General features: G+C 40.9%; 2 protein-coding genes across 4 annotated transcripts in view; one reads left to right on the forward strand and one right to left on the reverse strand.

Moving 5' to 3' along the window:
• GCA (grancalcin) overlaps positions 1 to 1,867 on the reverse strand; it is a 57,059-nt gene extending 55,192 nt beyond the window's left edge. Inside the window, exons 1-2 of one of the 3 annotated variants that reach the window (XM_055307889.1) lie at positions 1,839 to 1,867; positions 656 to 849 (exon numbers count right to left, since the gene is read on the reverse strand). The gene's annotated coding sequence lies outside the window, so the exon portion shown is untranslated. Of the gene's footprint in view, positions 1 to 655; positions 955 to 978; positions 1,220 to 1,838 lie in introns of those variants that run through there. The other 2 variants (XM_055307888.1, XM_055307887.1) reach the window with 2 other exon arrangements.
• The window catches only part of IFIH1 (interferon induced with helicase C domain 1), a 57,603-nt gene continuing 38,019 nt past the window's right edge, over positions 1,630 to 21,213 (forward strand). Inside the window, exons 1-3 of the mRNA XM_055307884.1 lie at positions 1,630 to 2,267; positions 11,775 to 11,943; positions 16,524 to 16,670. Coding sequence (XP_055163859.1) covers positions 1,812 to 2,267; positions 11,775 to 11,943; positions 16,524 to 16,670 — 772 coding nt within the window. The 5' untranslated portion in view covers positions 1,630 to 1,811. The remainder of the gene's footprint in view (positions 2,268 to 11,774; positions 11,944 to 16,523; positions 16,671 to 21,213) is intronic.

Raw genomic sequence — 21,213 nt, forward strand, 5'->3', positions numbered from 1 at the left:
TCACTGCGTACATATGCCCTTTCTTCAAGGAGCTTACCATCCTATAGGGAAGTTTAAAAGGCTTAGCTACGTAGTGTAATTAGAGCATAAAATAGGACAACATGCTCTCAAGAGCTCAGCTGAATACTTCTGGTGTATCTGGTAGAAACAAGGACGCTGTATTTCTCTTACGCAAAGCACCACCAGGCTTCCCTGTCCTATCTAAACTTCATTGAACGTACTTTGCCAACAGATTACTTTTCCTACGTGTGTCTTTTTAAGGGCTTGAGTGACCCCTCCATCCTCCACAGAGTTCTAGACCATGAGGTTCCCATCGTGAAGCATACACACTACCACCCACGGTCCCCCGGGGCTGCAAAATATGAGTAGCAACCTGAAGAACTCACTTTTATGTGGCTTCTGTTCTGAACCAAAACTGCCATTTTTCAGTGTGGGTGTCTTTTTTTTTTCTTTTCCCTCATGACATAGACAAATGTTGATGTTTACTACAAGTTGGTACATTAGTTGCTAATTAAGTTCCTCACTGCTTCAGCCAAAACTTTCTGTATTGAATCCAAGAAAAGAATGGCAGCAGCTATATCAAAAATAAGTTGTTGGGGATTTTGTTTTGTTTTATTAAAGGAAAGTTGTGTATTAAAGAATATGGGGAACTTACAGGCTGGGAGACAGAAAACCTTCGTTCCTGGCTTCCCGTTAAGCTGAGTCGGTGGTTCAAGTCCCTCTGCGCCTGTCACCAGGCCCTGGGCGAAGCCAGACGAAGACTACGATTTACGCCTCAGGCAATCGAACAAACCGCGACAGGTCGTTATTCCACTCGTGTTCTCACGCCCAGATTCCCCCAGGGAAGAGCTGGTTTGGGGGGAAACGCAGGAAGTCAGGTTCCTTCTAGCGCAAAGGTCGCGTCATCCTGGGGCTCTGGGTTCACCCACGTCTGGACCGACGCCTTAGCCTTATTCTCTGCACCTGCACCCGACTTACCTGGGCGGGGGGGGGGGGGCCCACCTGTCTGCTCCCGCTAAGGGGAAGCCTCGCGCCCGCCTTCGCGTGCGGGCAGCGAGTCCTCAGGCCTGGGCCGGGAAGCCCCGGACCCCGCGCGGTCAAGCCCGCCCCCGAGCCCCCCGGAGCCGGCAGCAGGGCGCGGGGACAGCGGGGCAGGGGTCCCAGCTCGCGGCGGGCCCTGCGGGGAGGCCCAGGTCCCCGCCCCCCCACCCCGGACTGCCCTGCCCCGGACCCGCCGAAGGGGGCGCAGGCCCATCTGGGGAAGGCCGAGGGCGCCGCGGAGAATCGAAACAGAAACCGGAGTCCGCCAAGGTCCAGGGCTGCCCTGCGGGGCGCGGCCTCCCCGCCCCCGGCCGCCTCCCCGTCCCCCGACCTCCGCCGCCCGCCGCCAGCCGCCGCGCAGTCGGAGCCCGGAGCCGGGAGTACGGAGCACGGAGCCCCCCGCCCCCCCCCGCGCAGGTGCGGCCGAGCCGGGCCCCCCGCCCCCCCCCCGCGCAGGTGCGGCCGAGCCGGGTCCCCCGCGCCCCCCCGCAGCGCCCCCCGCGCAGGTGCGGCCGAGCCGGGGCCCCCTGCGCCCCCCCGTAGCGCCCCCCGCGCAGGTGCGGCCGAGCCGGGCCCCCCGCAGCGCTCCCCGCGCAGGTGCGGCCGAGCCGGGCCCCCCGGCCCCCCGCTCCCCCCGCGCAGGTGCGGCCGAGCCGGGCCCCCCCTCCCCCCGCCCCCCGTCGGCCGCGGGGCGCGCCTCTCCCGCGGGGAGCGTCCGGAGCCCGCCGTCGGGCGGCCCGCGAGAACCGTCCCCGCGGGGCCGAGCGAGAATGTGGAGCGGCCGCCCCTCCGCGGACCAGAGCTTCCGCCATCTCCTGTCGTGCTTCAGGGCGCGGGTGAAAACGTACATCCAGGTGGAGCCGGTCCTGGACTACCTGAACTTCCTGCCCGAGGAGGTGAAGGAGCAGATTCAGAGGAAGGCGGCCAACGCCGGGAACCTGCAGGCGGCCGAGCTGCTGCTGAGCACCCTGGAGGAGGGAGCCTGGCCCCCCGGCTGGGCCCGCCAGTTCCTGGTGGCCCTGGAGAGCGCGGGCAGCGTCTTGGCCTCGCGCTACCTGAACCCCGAGCTCGCCGACCTGCCCTCCGCGTCCGCCGAGAACGCCCACGACCAGTGTCTCCAGCTGCTGAACCTCCTGCAGCCCACGCTGGTGGACAGGCTTCTGGTTAAAGACGTCCTGGACAAGTGCGTGGAGAAGAAGCTGCTGACCGATGAAGACAGAAACCGGGTAGGTGGCAGTTCAGGCGGAGGGAGGCAGGGGTTGCACCTGGGGGGCTCCTTCCCGGGCTCGCCCCGCCCCGAGCGGCCCCTGACATCCCCCGGTGAGTTAGGTTCCCTCCCTTCTGGAGGGGACAGCGGTTAGGCACTTAAAAATATACTTTTGAGGATGCAAGGACGAAAGAAAAGCTCTTTTCTAATCCTTCCACTAAGATAAACTGAAGAGGCGTCAACTGCGACTTAGTGCGGCCTGCCAGCAGGTAGCATTTGTTGAGCACTTACTATAGACGCTTCGTATCATTGGCAAAACCTGTTCTCGGAGTTCGTGCTCCCAATGATCCATTAAGATTTTTAAGGTCGTTAACTTTGTTTTACAGATGAGGAAACTGAGTTGGGTCACATAACTTGCCCAGGGGTCCCAGGAAAGCAGTGGCGGACCTAGGGATTCGGATCCTGGTGGGGTGACATTTGACGTCTTACTTTGTATAGTTCCATACAACTGGTGTCCGCAAACCCTGACCCGCGGGCTGAGTAAGTCCAGCGTGTTACTGGGTTTTACAGGCCCATAAACTAAGAATGGGTTTAGGTTTTTCAATTGTCAGTGCTCATAAAGAAAGTTTTATGGGAACAGAGCCACGCTCACTCATTTACATACTCTAACTGCTTCAGCGCTTTCAGAGCAGTTAAGGAGACACCAGACAGCCACAGAGCTTACAGTATTTATTATCTGGACTTCACAGAAAACAACCTGCCAATCTCTGGCCTATATTATACATTATACCATTTGATCTTGGTCCAAGTGGAGAAATTACATAACACATGCACACACACACACACACACACACGCACACACACATACACACACTTTCTTTTTCTTTAACCAAACTTTCAAGATTCTCTGATAATTAAAACTTGCAGATAATTCATTGAAAAAACATGCTCCCGATTGCAGTTTTCCATATGAGCAAAGGAGTAGTGGATGTTTTAGATGGTATTTTGACAGGGCAGATTTTACAGGGCACTTTACACTTAATGTAATGTTTCCTTTTTTTTTTTTTTAAAGATTTATTTATTCATGAGAGACATAGACGAGAGAGAGAGGCAGAGACATAGGCAGAGGGAGAAGCAGGCTCCTCACAGGGAGCCCGATGTGAGACTCGATCCTGGATCCCAGGATCATGACCTGAGCCAAAGGCAGACGCTCAACCACTGAGCCACCCAGGCGTCCCTAATGTAAAGTTTCATTGTTCATTGTTTCTTAATGAACAAGGATGTACTATGACGTATAGAAGTGCTGACCTATTTGAACATGACTTGCTGCAAATTGTAAGTAAATAAAAATCTTATTTTGAAAGGCATGTAGGCAAATAAACCCATGAGTAAGTCAAAGGCTTTGTCTAACATGCTATGATTCTGACATTTTCTTTCTTCTTTCTTTCTTTCTTTCTTTCTTTCTTTCTTTCTTTCTTTCTTTCTCTTTCTTTTTATTTCTTTCTTTTTTTTCCATCCGTTGTTTGTTTCTTCATAACAAAGTTCTGGACATTGGTTGGCCTCACATTAGCCTGTGATGTAACTTGGTCTTTAATGACTAAAGTTAATACTCCTTTGTAGACTTGACAGCCATGGGCCTGTCCAAAGACCCAAGCATGCATCTAATTTTGATGGCTGGTTTTCCCAACAAGTAAATTACTTTGCACTGTTGTCTGTAACGTTTATGTAGTTTTGTGTATTGAGAACCAGCTAGAACGCATTATAGTAGTCCAGCTGGATATGACAAATGTGTACATCACTGTGGCAGAAACTTAATTTGGAAGACAGTATGCAGCCTTCAAGCCAGCTGGAGATGGAAGATGGCATTTCCAGCCACAGTAGCTGTTAGGAAGTCCAGAAGCAACAGAGTCCAGTAACACCACAAAGCTGTTTATGTTTGGTGGGTATGATGTCCCGATTGCCAGCGAAACAGCACTTCTCCTTATTTACTCTAAATACTTCTGCCTATCAGCATCACTTTTGTCTTGCCTGGATTGAATTTCTGCCAGCTAGATTTTATCCAAGTTCTTGATTCTGGCAAGCTTGGAGGCAGCTAGCAGTAATGCAAGGGATTTGACACAAAGAAGATGTAGAGTAAAGGGACATTTATGTACTGGGTATCAGTTAAAGCCAAAGCAACCCAAACTCTCCCTCAGATTTATATTTCAAAAGAGGCTCTGAAAGATGGAGGAGCTATGCATTTGAAGCTTTCTGAGGAGGAATAGTGTCTCCATGAGACTCTAGAATCATGTCTACACATCGTTTTGCATGTGTCAACAAAGCTCTCAAAGACAATGGCAAAATAAGCTATTGGAGACAGTGGGAAGGAAGTACTAGGTTTAGAAGAATCTATATTGATACAAGAGTCATTGATAAATATTTATCTCAAAATAGCAAAGAGTACTCTGGGGAAAAACATGAGAATTTGGAATGGGAAAACCTGGGTTTGAGAACCATGTTTCTTACTCTATGTGTTACTTTGGGTCAAGTTATATAAGTTCCTTGATCCTAAATTTACCCATGAAAATGGACATAATGTCTCCTCTCATTCATGGTACATTAATGAATACAAATGAGAAGTCATGTCTATGAAAAAGCTTCACAATAAATAATAATAATAAAGAGTTGTTTTGATGTGATGACGATGATGAATTTTATCATTATTCATTTGGTTACATTCTCTCGTGAATTTAAAGTTTCAGAGATTTAGATAAATCAACCACATTGAGTCTGCTTAACGCACTTGGATTAAACTGTGATTCCAAGGAAAAACTATGTCTCCCATCTTTAGAAACCCAGCCAGGACTAGGTATAGAACTGGTTCTTAATGAGTAATAACTGATCGATTGAATTTATTTACAAAAAGTTGTCTGGGATAAGGGATGAGAACAAATGATGTCATGAATTACCTTCCCAGGCATTTGAAAATGAATGGATGATGGACATAAGATCTTCAGACTTGCTTTTCTGACAGCCTAAAGTAATATTTGACTAAGAAGTCAAGACTTCTAAAAATATTTTAATTATTTTCCTGTTTATTTAATATTTAAATATTATTTAAATTTAATATTTATTTCCTGTTTATTTAATATTTAAATATTAATTAAATTGATATTTAATTATTTTCCTGTTTTCTACTTGTTCTGTCATTTTAGTTTATGGGTCTCATGTCCATCTCTGGAACCCTCATATATCAGAGACTCCAGAAATGACCCTAGATTTAGTTTTGTGTCCAGTAAGTACCCAAAATTTATTTAAGGGATTGGTTATTTATTCATTTGGTTTAAATTTATGGAGTGACATCTTGTGGCAGACGCCATGCCAGTGGTGAAAAGACTGGATAATAAATGCCAATACTGTCTGTGGTTTCATGGAGCTTAGTTGTAGCATTGATCAGTATTCTTTATTCCATAAATAAAGTCTAGCGTGTGCAAGGCACTGTTGTAAATACTGGAGAGTCAACAATAAATATAAGAATTGATTTATAGGGGATCCCTGGGTGGCTCAGTGGTTTGGCGTCTGCCTTTGGCCCAGGGCGTGATCGTGGAGTCCCAGGATCGAGTCCCACGTTGGGCTTCTGCATGGAGCCTGTTTCTCCCTCTGCCTGTGTCTCTGCCTCTCTCTCTCTCTCTTTCTGCGTGTCTCTCATGAATAAATAAATAAAATCTTTAAAAAAAAAGAATCACTTTATAGATCACTATAATGTAATGTTCCCTAATAGAAAGGGGCTGCCCCTGTACTGACCTGCTTTAATTTTAGGACGCTTAGTGACCTCTCAGCACCTCCATTGACTTAGATAGCCATGAACTCTGGAAAAGAGGAGATCATATAAACATTTCCAGAGTGTCTTATTATCAGTGTGAACAGCTGAAGAAAGGTGCGTGTTTCTGTCCTGGCCAGTTCAAAGCATTAAACATGCAGAGTCCAGGAAGACTCCATATACCTTTCATTTACATAGGAGAACCAGAAGTACTATGCTCAGTCCAGCTAGAAACCAAGTCCATTTGTCCTTACATGAAGTTGAGAACCTGAGTCAGTCTCCCCCAGCTCATTGTATTGCCAGGTAAATTGGTATATGTGAGAATTTTATTAGCAAGAAAAAATACTTGTAAGAAATTAGCTATGTCAATGTAATGATGATACATATTCATTTATTTATTTTTTTATAAATTTATTTTTATTGGTGTTCAATTTGCCAACATATAGAATAACACCCAGGGCTCATCCCGTCAAGTGCCCACCTCAGTGCCTGTCACCCAGTCACCCCCATCTCCCGCCCACCTCCCCTTCCACCACCCCTAGTTTGTTTCCCAGAGTTAGGAGTCTTTCATGTTCTGTCTCCCTTTCTGATATTTCCCACTCATTTTTTCTCCTTACCCCTTTATTCCCTTTCACTATTTTTTATATTCCCCAAATGAATGAGACCATATAATGTTTGTCCTTCTCTGATTGACTTATTTCACTCAGTATAATACCCTCCAGTTCCATCCATGTCGAAGCAAATGGTGGGTATTTGTCGTTTCTAATAGCTGAGGAATATTCCATTGTATACATAGACCACATCCTCTTTATCCATTCATCATAGTACTAGAAGTCCTAGCCTCAGCGATCAGACAACAAAAAGAAATAAAAGGCATTTACATTGGCAAAGAAGAAGTCAAACTCTCCCTCTTCGCCGATGACATGATACTCTACCTTGAAAACCCAAAAGACTCCACCCCAAGATTGCTAGAACTCATACAGCAATTTGACAGTGGGACAGGATACAAAATCAATGCCCAGAAGTCAGTAGCATTTCTATACACTAACAATGACTGAAGAAAGAGAAATTAAGGAGTCAATCCCATTTACAATTGCACCCAAAAGCATAAGATACCTAGGAATAAACCTAACCAAAGAGGTAAAGGATCTATACCCTAAAAACTATAGAACACTTCTGAAAGAAATTGAGGAAGACACAAAGAGATGGAAAAATATTCCATGCTCATGGATTGAAAGAATTAATATTGTGAAAATGTCAATGTTACCCAGGGCAATCTACACGTTTAATGCAATCCCTATCAAAATACCATGGACTTTCTTCAGAGAGTTGGAACGAATTATTTTAAGATTTGTGTGGAATCAGAAAAGACCCCGAATAGCCAGGGGAATTTAAAAAAAAAAAAAAACAGAGCTGGGGGCATCACAATGACAGATTTCAGGTTGTACTACAAAGCTTTGGTCATCAAGACAGTGTGGTACTGGCACAAAAACAGACACATAGATCAATGGAACAGAATAGAGAATCCAGAAGTGGACCCTCAACTTTATGATCAACTAATATTCGACAAAGGAGGAAAGACTATCCACTGGAAAAAAAAGACAGTCTCTTCAATAAATGGTGCTGGGAAAATTGGACATCCACATGCAGAAGAATGAAACTAGACCACTCGCTTGCACCATACACAAAGATAAACTCAAAATGGATGAAAGATCTTAATGTGAGACAAGATTCTATCAAAACCCTAGAGGAGAACACAGGCAACACCACACCCTTTTTGAACTTGGCCACAGTAACTTCTTGCAAGATTCATCCATGAAAGCAAGAGAAACAAAAGCAAAAATGAACTATTGGGACTTCATCAAGATAAGAAGCTTTTGTACAGCAAAAGATACCGTCAACAAAACTAAAAGACAACCTACAGAATGGGAGAAGATATTTGCAAATGACGTATCAGATAAAGGGCTAGTTTCCAAGATCTATAAAGAATTTATTAAACTCAACAGCAAAGAAACAAACAATCCAATCATGAAATGGGCAAAAGACATGAACAGAAATCTCACAGAGGAAGACATAGACATGGCCAACACGCACATGAGAAAATGCTCTGCATCACTTGCCATCAGGGAAATACAAATCAAAACCACCATGAGATCCCACCTCACGCCAGTGAGAATGGGGAAAATTAGCAAAGTAGGAAACCACAAATGTTGGAGAGGATGTGGAGAAAGGGGAACCCTCCTACACTGTTGGTGGGAATGTGAACTGGTGCAGCCACTCTGGAAAACTGTGTGGAGTTAAAAATAGATCTGCCCTATGACCCAGCAATTGCACTGCTGGGGATTTTCCCCAAAGATACAGATGCAGTGAAACTCCAGGACACCTGCACCCCGATGTTTCTAGCAGCCATGTCCACAATAGCCAAACTGTGGAAGGAGCCTCAGTGTCCATCGAAAGATGATACATATTCATTTAGAAATACATTAACTTTTTATGGGGAAATAGGTTCTAGAAATTCTTTGTTTTTAACATGAGTTTTGCTTCCTGGTTTACTGGTATGAAAGCTGAGCTCTGCTGTGTTAAAAAAAATCACCATTATATTTAAATAATTATCTAAGGCTTTTATGAAGGAGAGAAAACATTTTATCAAACAATTTTGGTGGCAACCCAGTGCTTAATGGAAATTTCAGTGTTTTCCCTACTGATTTCTATTGGAAAGAAAACTTATAAATCAAAGTATTTAGAATGTGAAAGCATCTAATTATATTACCCACAAATTCATATTTATTTTGTATTACATAAATTAACAGTGTAGGGGATCCCTGGGTGGCGCAGCGGTTTGGCGCCTGCCTTTGGCCCAGGGCGCGATCCTGGAGACCCGGGATCAAGTCCCACGTTGGGCTCCCGGTGCATGGAGCCTGCTTCTCCCTCTGCCTGTGTCTCTGCCTCTCTCTCTCTCACTGTGTGCCTATCATAAATAAATAAAAATTAAAAAAAATAACAGTGTATCTTAGATACTTTAAACTGCACATTCAGAGAAATAGTTCAGTAGGAGAGGAACATGAATGAGAATATCATTAGGTGTTCTGTTGGAAGTCTCAAGCCTGAATAGTCTCAAGAATTTCCATAATCAAGTTTGACGTTGGAATCTAATGTCTTCAGTAGGTTTTAGGACATCAGATTATGTAAAAAACAAAAACAACCTCAGTAGACTTCTTTAAAAGTCAGAATGTTGATGAAGCTGCTAAAATTGCACAAGTGTTATATATAGTTCCACTGTTCAAATAATAAAAATACTCATAGGAAATAATCATACAATGATCCTCAAATGCCTGAACTCAATAAGGACATAGCAAACTTGGCTAATGTAATTCTACAGTGAAAATCAACCTAACTGACTAATAGTGGAAAAAAATATTGTGCCCATAACATAATTAGGTTTTTAGTGAGAATATTCATTACAGTGCTCACTCTTTTTAGAGAAATGCTTTCTGATTACTTCTGTCAGGTGGATTTAAAGGTGATTATTTTTTTAAAAATTTTTATTTATTTATGATAGTCACACACACAGAGAGAGAGGCAGAGACACAGAGACACAGGCAGAGGGAGAAGCAGGCTCCATGCACCGGGAGCCCGACGTGGGATTCGATCCCGGGTCTCCAGGATCGCGCCCTGGGCCAAAGGCAGGCGCCAAACTGCTGTGCCACCCAGGGATCCCTTAAAGGTGATTAAAGAGTGAGGTGATTAAAAATAGAAATGGTTGAGTCTGAAAAAGGTACTCAAACCAGTCTTACTTAACATCTGTAGCAACTATGATTTAAGTTAGCAGATAATAATAAAGTTACAAACACCACAGAAGACAAAAAGTTTCCATTAGGAGATTAGTAAAGTTGGACAAAAGGTAGAAATGAGCAAGAATCTGCTTAGAAAATGCTTTCAGGGAGATGGACTGAAGTCACCTAAATTTTATTAAGTCTGATTGTCATCCTACCTACTTCTTGCTAGAAAATGTGCTTAAAATTGGAGACAATTAGTAGTTCTAATTATAGCTCAAGAAGGCAGTGTTTGGCCTCTGAAGTCAAATGACTGGGATGAAATTTTGCGTCTGCCATTTACTAGCTTTGTGGCTTCAGGGAAGTAACTGGAATGCTCTGGGCCTTGGATTTCTTATCTGCAAAGTGGGTTGATACTGTTTCTTCTTCAGGGTTTCTGGGTTAATATATGAAAAGCCTTTCTAATAACATTATTAAGTATTATCTAAGACAAACATACCTACTGGGTAGAAATCATGCTGCGTACTTCTATACTAAGTGGTGCTCACTGGTGAAGTGTTTACACAGGTAGATCCTATCTTTGGTTATCCCTAATAATAACTAACACTAAATTTGTGTCGGACGCTGTTCCAAAAAAGCAAACACATACCTGACACTAAAAAGTTATAGGATATTATAGGACTAGAAAATACACAAATTTAATAAGAAACAATTAATCTAGCTAGTCAGCCCAGATTATAGGTGTAGAAGGTGGACAGATGTTCAGAAGGACCTTCGAGAGTAGGTAAGTCATTATTTCTCATCTTAGCTGCTGATGAGATCCTTAAACAATATTGAGTCCTACATCGGGCTCCTGCAGGGAGCCTGCTTCTCCCTCTGCGTATGTCTCTGCCTCTCTTTCTGGGTCTCTCATGAATAAATAAAATCTTAAAAAAAGATAAAGCTCCCCTGATGTGTCTAATATGCAAGTAAGATTGAAAAGCCCCGATTTTTCTTTTCAGTTGCCTCATTTTGCACATGCAGAAGCTGAGGCCCAGAGAAATACAGTGCTTCCCCAAAGGCACAGCAGGCTGATGATGCCCTGTCTAATTTCTTTCTGGTCTAAATGTGGCTTGTATTAGTCTTTTCTCCAACTGTTTGGTGCTGTATTAAGAACTGGGCAGTGCACCGTGTTAATGATCACACAAATGATCCACACTTAAAAAGATTTGCTAATTTAAGCTAAAAGAAAACTAAAAGGAAGACTAAAAGTTGTAATGAATGCACGTAGAAATAATTTTGCCCCATACTTTAAGAAATATATTTAGAAATAAATTTGTCTCATAATATTAAATAAACACAAATTTAAGAAAATATTATAGTCATTAATACCTTTTACAAATACCAAGTAAGCAAGAATATAAATCTTGCTTCTTTTTTTTGTATATTTTTTATTGGAGTTTGATTTGCCAACATATGAGAGGTGGGCAAGAATATAAATCTTATAAATCTTATAATAGTAATTACTTCATAGTTATAGTCAAGAAAGAGAAGTCAGGTAAGAAATATTTGGCTTCCTATTTATAGATTCCATTGGTTAAAAAGAAATAGCAAGCGCTAGATACGCAAAGAAATTGATGCAAATAGACATAACAGAACTAGAAATGAAAGACACTTTCTCTTGCACCCTTATTCAGAATGACCACAGTAGAGCATTTATTTCCTAAGTGTCACTTTTTAATATCTTGGTGGCTTTAAAAAACTGTGCATTTTTAAAAGGGGGCTTGGCCCACAGGGTTGCTTTCCCCTACAATCCAGAATTGCTACAAGTGACATTGTTCTTTTCTTTAGTGGTTGAATATAAGCCTTGACCAATCTTACCCTTAATTGCTGATTTTTTTTAAAGGCTAGTTCCTGCTTAAAACTGTTCAGAAGATGTGTGATCTTTTTTAATTCTGCCTTTCTCTTAAAACAGATCTCTGCTGCTGAAAACAATGGAAATCAATCAGGTGTAAGAGAGCTTCTGAAAAGGATCGTGCAGAAAGAAAACTGGTTTTCTTTATTTCTGACTGTTCTGAATCAAACGGAGAACTATGCCCTTGTCCAAGAGCTAACAGGCACAACTTGCTTTGAAAGCAAAGAAGGTATATCTAATTCTACTAAAAAAGAGTTTGTACATTTTGCCTAGTGATTGAAATGAAGTGAATTGTGTGTAGACACAATGCCAAACAGTAAGATATTTTGTGTAGATATAATGCCAAACACTAAGATATTTAGAACCAAAAATTCAAAATTGGAAGCAATTAGGGATATCATGTGTGTTTTTTACCCCTTCCCAAATGAGGAAACTATCGCTTAGGAAAAGATGAACTTACCAAAAATCACAAAACCCAGCAAACTGGGCTAGAATATTGGCAGCTGACCCCTTTAGTTTAACATTCTTTCCGCTGCCCGTCTTATATTGAAAACAAGATGATTACCTAAAATTTTTATCAAAATAATTTATACATTGGCTATATAGCCAATAAGTTAGAAGAAACTATTTTAGTGGTTATTACAGCTGTGCTGCTAGTCATCTATATCAATTTTTTAAAATTTTTTTAAATTTTTATTTATTTATGATAGTCACACACACAGAGAGAGAGGCAGAGACACAGAGACACAGGCAGAGGGAGAAGCAGGCTCCATGCACCGGGAGCCCGACGTGGGATTCGATCCCGGGTCTCCAGGATCGCGCCCTGGGCCAAAGGCAGGCGCCAAACCACTGCGCCACCCAGGGATCCCATCTATATCAAATTTTAAGGAATTTATTAAATGTTTGAAAGAGGATCTGTAATTACCAACATATCTCAATATTACTTCCTGTGAAGTTTTTTTTTTGATCCTTCAATTATGATAATAAAAGCAACATTTTAGAGCCCTTGTACATATATTACTTGTAAATCTAATATAAACTGCCCTCTAATTTTCTTTTCAGGGTCTGTATCTATGGTTTCAAAAATATCATATGTAAGACAAATTAAAAGTTAATTGGTGATGAATAATTTAAATAAATTACAATCACTTCAAATTTACTCCACTTCTATTCACCCAGTCATTTGTTCAAGGAACATGCATCGAGTACCACACACATTGTTGCAAGCTCAGCAGACTTGAATGAGACATACAAAGTCCACATTGTGACATACCACTTTCTAATGGAATAAGATACACAGTAAACAGTTTTCTAAGATGCTTGTGCAAAATAAAAACAGTTACTAAATTATTAAATAGCACATTATGTTTTTATTCTAAATTATTTTGCCCAGTAGTTAGAAATACACACACATATATCTGCATATATATATGTATATATATATATATATATATATATATATATACATATATATATGTGTATACACAGAGACAGACAGACACACACACACACACACACACACACACACAACCAACTATGGTGAGTTCCCTTTCAGGACCTCATGAGACCATTTCCATCCATGACAAATATTCAAGGACTTAAATTTCAGAGAGAAAAATGGCTGCAGTCTAGATTTTTTTATTGTTGTTGTTCCCTGGGAAATTTTGGCCTCAGTGTATCAAGGGACATTAGAAAGGTAGTCTTTCAGGTCACAAGACTTTGTCATTTCTGTCCCGCAAATTCAAGAGTACCTACCCATTTTACAGTTGCATATGGTGGCACTACTTGTTTAGGATGGAGTCTAGAAGATCTGCTCCAAAGTGTGTTCAAGATTCTCTTGATATAGACAACATGTTTGGTCATATTTCCTTCTACAACATATACTTTTTAAAAGATTTTTATTTATTTGAGAGAGAGAGACTGTGTGTGTGTGAGTCGGGGAGGGTGGGGGGGGTAGGGCAGGGGCCTGAGGAAGGTAGAGGGACAAGCCAACTCCATGCTGTGCACAGAGCTCTTCACAACTGAATCCCAGGACTGATCATGACCTGAGCAAAAACCAAGAGTCACTCAACCCACTGAGCCACACAGGCACCCCTCTTTCTAAAATAGTTTTAAGTTCCTCTTCACAAGGTGCTTTGTTAGAAGTTTTATTTGTTTTAGTAGGCTCCATACTGGGCATGATGCCCAATGCAGAGCTCCAGCTCACCGTCAGTGAGATTAAGACCTGAGCCAAGATCAATAGTCTGACCCTCAGCCAACTGAACCATGCAGGCACCCCTAGAAGTTTTTTTTTTTAAGATTTTATTTATTTATTCATGAGAGAGAGAGATAGAGAGAGAGACAGAGACACAGGGAGAGGGAGAAGCAGGCTCTATGCAGGGAGCCCGATGGGGGACTCGAGCCTGGGACTCTGGGATCACGCCCTGAGCCGAAGGCAAACTCAACCACTGAGCCATCCAGGCATCCCTAGAAGTTTAATGTAAATTTAAAAATTATAATTCTTTGAACAAGAGCAATGAAGGTCGAGTAAATATAGTAAATCCCAGGTAATACCTACACTGTAACACACCTCATCACGTACATCTGGTACTCTCATGCTTTCCTCTTCACTTTCTTTACTGTATGCCATAAATATGTGTTATTATTAGGTCTTCATGTGTCCGTTTCCAAATGGCTAGGGACTAGTTTATCCATATTGTCGCACCCCACGCACATATCCTGCCTTGCCAAGGCCAAACACTTTATAAAAGCGGAGAAAGCCTTGTGAAAAGAAAAAAAAGTGGCACCAAGTATCCATCCTCCTCTCTGGTCCCATAGTAGGGTCCTCTCATGGTTGAGGCTTCTCCCTCCTTCTTCCAAAGTGAGTGATGATGGGTGTTGACCCAGATATGAGGGCTTCTACGAGGGCAGGGAGCAGAGTGGAAAGGGGTCTCTGAGCTTCCTTTGAGGATTGGAGGGAAAACTGCAATCCTTGGCTGGGGCAGTATCTGTGTACTCTCCTATCACCCCTACCTGCAAAAGGCAGGTTGCTCCTGACCAACTCATTCTAAAAAATAGGGCTTACTTTTTCATTTCCTCAGGAAATCCAATCAGAGGAGTCAGGATTTAAATTTTGTCTGCTGAACTGTACATCTTTTCATGGGAATTGAAGCATTTTTCTGGTGGGTCTTTATGACCAGAAAAAAGTTAGCTGTGATTATTCTTGTGGTTCAGAACAAGTCCATAGTATGGACTAACTTGTGTTTCCCCAAAATTCATATGTTGAAGCCCTAATCTCAAATGTGACTGCTTATGGGAATAGGGGTCCAAGGAGGTCATTTAGGAGAAATGAGGTTGGAAGGGTGAGGCCTAATCTGATAGGACTATGGCTTTAGAAGAAGAGGAAGAGATCTCTGTCTCTCTCTTCATTGTGTGAGGACACAGTGAGAAGATTGCCTTCTGCCACCTAGGACAGAGCTCTTACCAGACACCAGCCTTGCAGGCACACTGATCTCGGACTTCCAATCTCCAGCACCAGGAGAAAATAAAATTCTCTTGTGAACTCATTCCATCTTTAGTCTTTTGCTACTGCGGCCTGAACTAGCTGATACAGGAGCTGAGGCTCCGGATCCTGATACTTACTGGATGCTGGCTCTTTTACTTCCCCAGAGGCATAACTTTGAGCAGGTACTTGCACTCTCTGTGCCTCAGTTTACTCCTCCATGAAGTAGGGAAAATACTGTCACCTATTACCTAAGGCTGTTTTTGAGGATTATATAATTCAACATTTGCATAGCCCTTATATGATAAGCTACAAAATAAATGAATTATCATGATTACAAACCCCAAATATATTGAATGTGTACCTGCAAACACGGTCAAGTCATCTTGGCCAACAACAGAGTCCAAACTCCCAACAATTGTCTTTGGGACATTCTCCATACACAGGACATACTTGCCCTTTATTCTTTAAGATGGGTCAATCTCAAATGATACTTTCAGAAATTTTCTTTATAGACTCAGTCTTCTCTGATAGATTGATTGTAGTTTCAGGAGGACAGAACTCTTGTTTTTCTTTGTAACCTACATAGTCCCTTAAGAAAACAGTCGATACATGTTGGCTGAAGGAAGAAATGCTGATGGGAGACATGGAGGGAAGGAGTAGGAAGGATACAGAATATTTTATTGAATTCCTAAAAAATCTCCAGATATTCAAAATACATGAATTTAGGCTGACATTAAAGCATATGTACATCTCATGTAGAACACACAGCGAGGGAACAAAATGGCAAGAGCGCAAGCTAAAGAAAAACCAACACCAAATTTGCATTTTCATAATTCAGCCTTAAATAGAACTTTGTGCCATTAAATAAGTGTCTTACTTCCTACCAGTAATGGTCAGATAGGAAATCATCAGACATTTTTTGACATTACCATGATACTTCTTAGAATGTCTTTTTAGATTAAATGTAATCATTACAAAAGGATTGCTCAGTGTCCATATTAAAAATAGAAGTACCGTATCATAACAAAAAATATGTTCCTAGCATCTCAAAATGTTAAAGTATAAATCCTATTCAGGCAAATTTCTACTAGGAACCTCCACTTGGTTTTCAAAATAACAACAGCTATTTATATTGTATAAAAACTTGCATTAACCATACAATTTACATCCTGTTTAGGATTCTGAAGCATTTGTAATATATTCAATATATTCAGTAAATGTCTATTAGGACCCCCTGTTTCATTTTCAAAATAGCAATTGCAGGTATGCAGACTCTGTAAGACTTATATTGCACTGTTATTTACATTCTAATGCATTATTCACAGGGACTGAGAATTTATCACAAGAAGATGGCCCTGAAGTTAAAGCGGCAGCTCTTTTAGCTGTGAGTCAGCCAAGTCCAGAGAAAGAGGGCTGGGACATGGAGAATAATTCACTGGAATCATCTTTGCTGGATTCTTCTGTAGTTTCAGGTATTTGGAACCTGCACATATTTTACATATTTTCCTAATTACTACTTCCAGGAAAATCAATTGGTGCATTGATGACATCAGGATCTGTTAAACACAGGGAGAAAATTTGGGCCTTGGAGTTTTGTGTGCTTTTTATTAAAATCATATAGCCATAATTCTTTGTGGCTAAAATGTTTTCAAAACTAATGCAATATTAATATGTTATGAATATGAACATGAACACCTTTGGTTCTAATTTCACTTGATAAGATATTCATGGTCTTTGTGATGCGGTAAGTATTATAGCATATATATTTCATAGTTTTCAAGGTACTTTCAAATCTATGAGTTTTATTTATCCAAAGCTCTGAGAATTAAAAAGGCCATTCATTATCTTTTCCTTTATTTTATACACTGGGATGTCTCAGAGAGGTTCAGCTGGGTTGTAGAGACCAAACACAAAGCTGTAGGAAGGACGATGACAAGTGTTAAACTGGGGTTGGTTTGATTTGCAGTAACTAATTGGTGAGAGAACTATTTACTACGAGGGCCACCTTTTTTGATAGGAAATGTTCCTGGAAGGATCAAGCTAATTTAATTACATTCCCCTCCCTAATCTGCTCATGATAGGGAACTCCTCTCATCCCCTCTCCCCACCAAAGGGCCAAATTCTATTTTCACCAGAAATTGTCATTTAAAAGAAATAATTTTTAAACATGTGTGGTGTGCTAGTAAATGTTTAAGAAGTAACTCTCTGGGGAGAAGAAGGGAAGTCCTGATTTGTAGCATTTGCCGGCCTTCACCATGCAAATATCCCCCCTAAAACCGATGACAAGCCTCCAACCTAATGTCCCTGAGTTGGGAAGAGACAGGCACTAGCTCACCATTGTGTTAGCATTTCCACCATACAGATACGTGGGCATAAATAGCCTCAACGTCATAGATAATAGTGAAATCCAGGAACACAATTAGGAAGGGATGAGTTTAGGTATTCATTACCTTTGCTTTCATATACTTTAATTGTGAATTTATATAACTTTATTTTTTAAATGTCTGTGCTTAACAACCTGCTCACAAATTCCTGAAATTTTAACAGTTGGCTTTTGGGAGCCTAGATAAGCTGACTCTATCATACCACTGCAAAATTTATTCTTTTATTTTCTCCTTTTTTTCTTTTTTTAAGTAATCTCTACCTCCAAGGAGGGGCTTGAACTCACAACCCTAAGATCAAGAGTCACATGCTCCACTGACTGAGTCAGTCAGGGACTCCCAAAGTCTACTGTTTTCTACTCAGAAAAGTAATGTAACTGCATTGCAGGAAATTTGGAAAATGTGAAAAGTGGATGTTTATACAAAGTGGCATTTCTCCTGTGTTTGTTAGATATTCTTCTATAGTATGGTTTTTATTTATTTTTTCTTAAGATCTTATTATTTACTTATTTATTTATTTGAGAGAAAGAGAGAGAGAGAGAGAATATGAGTGGGGTGACAGGCAGAGGGAGAAGCAGACTCCCCTCAGAGCAGGGATCCTGACATGGGGCTTGATCCCAGGACTTCAGGATCACAACCGACAGGGCCACCCAGGTGCCTCTATAGTATGGTTTTAATGACTTAATAATAGTTCTATTCAGTGGAAGCTTTATAATTATTAAATCAGTTGTTAAATATTTAGGATGTTTAAAAATTTCTACATCATGATAACTCCTTTTATATCTATGTTTCAATTTAATTCTTAAAAACATATTATGGGATGCCTGGATGGCCCAGCGGTTAAGCATCTGCCTTCGGCTCAGGGCGTGATCCCAGAGTCTCAGGATCGAGTCCCACATCGGGCTCCTTGCATGGAGCCTGCTTCTCCCTCTGCCTGTGTCTCTGCCTCTCTTTCTGTGTCTCTCATGAATAAATAAATAAAATCTTTAAAAAAAACACATTACATAATTGGAACTTCTGGATCAAATGATGTTTACAATCTTAAGACATTTCATACTTATTGTCGAATTAACAATATAAGAGAGAACAGGTATTTCTACAAAATATCATTTTTTTTTTCAAAACTGCCAATTTGGTATTTTGCTACTTAAATTTGAGTTTTTTGATTCCTAATGGAAAACTTTTTTATAAGCTTATTCTTTTTGTTGTTGTTTCTAATTGTCTATCTGTTTTTCTATTAGGGTATTTATATTATTCTTGCTGTTTTATGTGAACTATCTAAATATATAGGATAGCAATCCTTTGTCATAAATAGCACCAATATTGTTTATAGTTTGCCTGCTATTCAGGCTTGAGCTTCATTTATTTATGTTTTTTTAATCCAATGCTTCTGCTGCTTTGCTGTGTTTATGAATCATTGGGAGGAGTGGGTCTTACTGAAATGCGTTCTGATTCAGTAGGTCCTGTGTGGAGGCTGAAATCTGCCTTTCTCACACGCTCCCAGATGATGCTGTACTGCTGGTCCTGGACCACACTTTAACTAATGAGGTTTAATATATAGAATAGCAAAAACCTGAATATCAGAGGACTTTTTTCTTTTTTTTTATTTTTCATTTGAGCAGCTGCGCTTTCTCTCAGAAACCACAATCTTACAAGAATGTCAAAATCTATTATCTGAATGTGGATATCTCACATTTTAATAAACTTCCTTAGTAGGGTACCTGACGTCTCTGTGGGTTACTGACTATTTTCTAAATCCACCCTTGAAAGAATCAAAAACAGGACTGAGATTGGCAGATGATCCTGTATCTCAAATGAGAGGTTTTTTTTTTTGTTTGTTTTTGTTTTTTATCAAGGGTTGCCAGCAACACATCTTGTCAGCCTGTAGTTTATGTATCTCTGGAGGATTTTGAGTCTCAAAGTGAACAAAATTAAAGGCAAAACTTTAAAAATTTTCTATTTTCTTACTGGTTAGTGTAAAACAAAGTTTCCTCTAGTGAAAAAAAAAATCTGGATCTTAATGAACTTGAAGAATAGAAAAGTTTCTTTTTTTCTCTTGTGTTCCCTCCCTTCCTCCCTCTCATTTGCCCTCTGTCCCTTGCAATTCTTTCATTGAGCAAATATTTCTTTAAATACTACAGGCCAGACATGCACCGTTCAGTACCGCAGGTACAGTGAACAAACGTAACAGAGATGGCTTCTTGCTCCCACAGAGTTTTTTTTTTCTTCTTCTTTTTTTAAAAAGATCTTATTTTATTTATTCATGAGAGACACAGAGAGAGAGGCAGAGACACAGGCAGAGGGAGAAGCAGGCTCCTTGCAGGGAGCTTGATGTGGGACTTGATCCTAGGATCCCAGGACTCCAGGATCATGACCTGAGCCAAAGGCAGATGATCGACCATTGAGCCACCCAGTGCCCCTCCTACGGAGTTTTCAGCTGATGGGTATGTCAGTCAAACAGCAGTCTGTGTATAGCTGCACAGTAAGTGCTAGTAACCGTCACACAGTAAATGCAAGTACAGCCTATTAAAACACGTACTAGTCTGAGAACATGCGAAAGTATGTACACTGTACAGTGGTATGAGGACCCCACCCAATTCACAGACTTTAATGACCTCTCCATGTCTGGACTTGCCTGTGGACTTGGGAGCCAGTCAGTCCAATCCCTTCTGGCTCTTTTCAGAACAGTAACACAGGGTAACTTATTTATTAAAATGTAGTTCCTTTGCTTTAGGTCTTAGACACCACTGCCGAGAGATGCTATGGTTCACTCCAAGTGTTTGTCTATTTTCTTATTGTTCTCCAGAACTAAGAATCACGGATATAAATAACTTGTAAAGTGCCATTAGCCCAAGAAAGTTACTGGTGTTCTTTTGATTGAAGTTTTTGTTGCAAAAATTTACAGTAGAAGGATTTTGCCTGTGCTCGCATCCTTTCATAGAATTAACAATCAAAATAAAGAGGAAAACATCCCATAGTCTGCAATATGCATTTGCATAATTTTGTTTTGTGTGTCTTGCCAGTATTGACAATGTATAATCTTTATTTTGAATTCTAATATATAGAGTGAAGATTTCATATACAGCTCAAATATAGTCAATGCTACCAAAGTAGCATTGAAAGAAACTTCTTGCTTAAGCTGCACACGTTCTATAAATATGAATTTTCATATGCAGAAAGAAAAAAATGTGACTCGAATTATTTCTAATTTTAAATTGACTCCTCTAATTTTTATTTCTGAACCAGTTTCTAAAATATTTTTTTCAGTGCATAATAGTCGTGGTGCATACAAATGGTAATTATTTATAGTTTCAATGGAAAGATTCCTTATATGTTGTTTTTTTTAGCCCTTTTTACTCCTCAACACACCTGATGGGCAAGATACACTGCCACAATAACAGTAGCCCACTCTGAAACCAATTTTAATCACATTTCTCCTTCACCCTCGGTGTGATAGATCAGGATTCCCTAGTAGGTGGCTCTGGAGAGTCATTTTGTCAGGCCTCCCATTGGGGACTGGCATTTTTCTTCCTTCCTCCTTCAACTTATCCCATTAAAAGGTGGTTAATAATGAAGATTCACCAGTTTTTAAAATTTGCCTTATTCCAAATTAACACAATAATTTCTATAGGCT

This window comes from Nyctereutes procyonoides, unplaced genomic scaffold (assembly GCF_905146905.1).
Source record: "Nyctereutes procyonoides isolate TBG_1078 unplaced genomic scaffold, NYPRO_anot_genome, whole genome shotgun sequence".
NCBI lineage: Eukaryota > Metazoa > Chordata > Mammalia > Carnivora > Canidae > Nyctereutes > Nyctereutes procyonoides.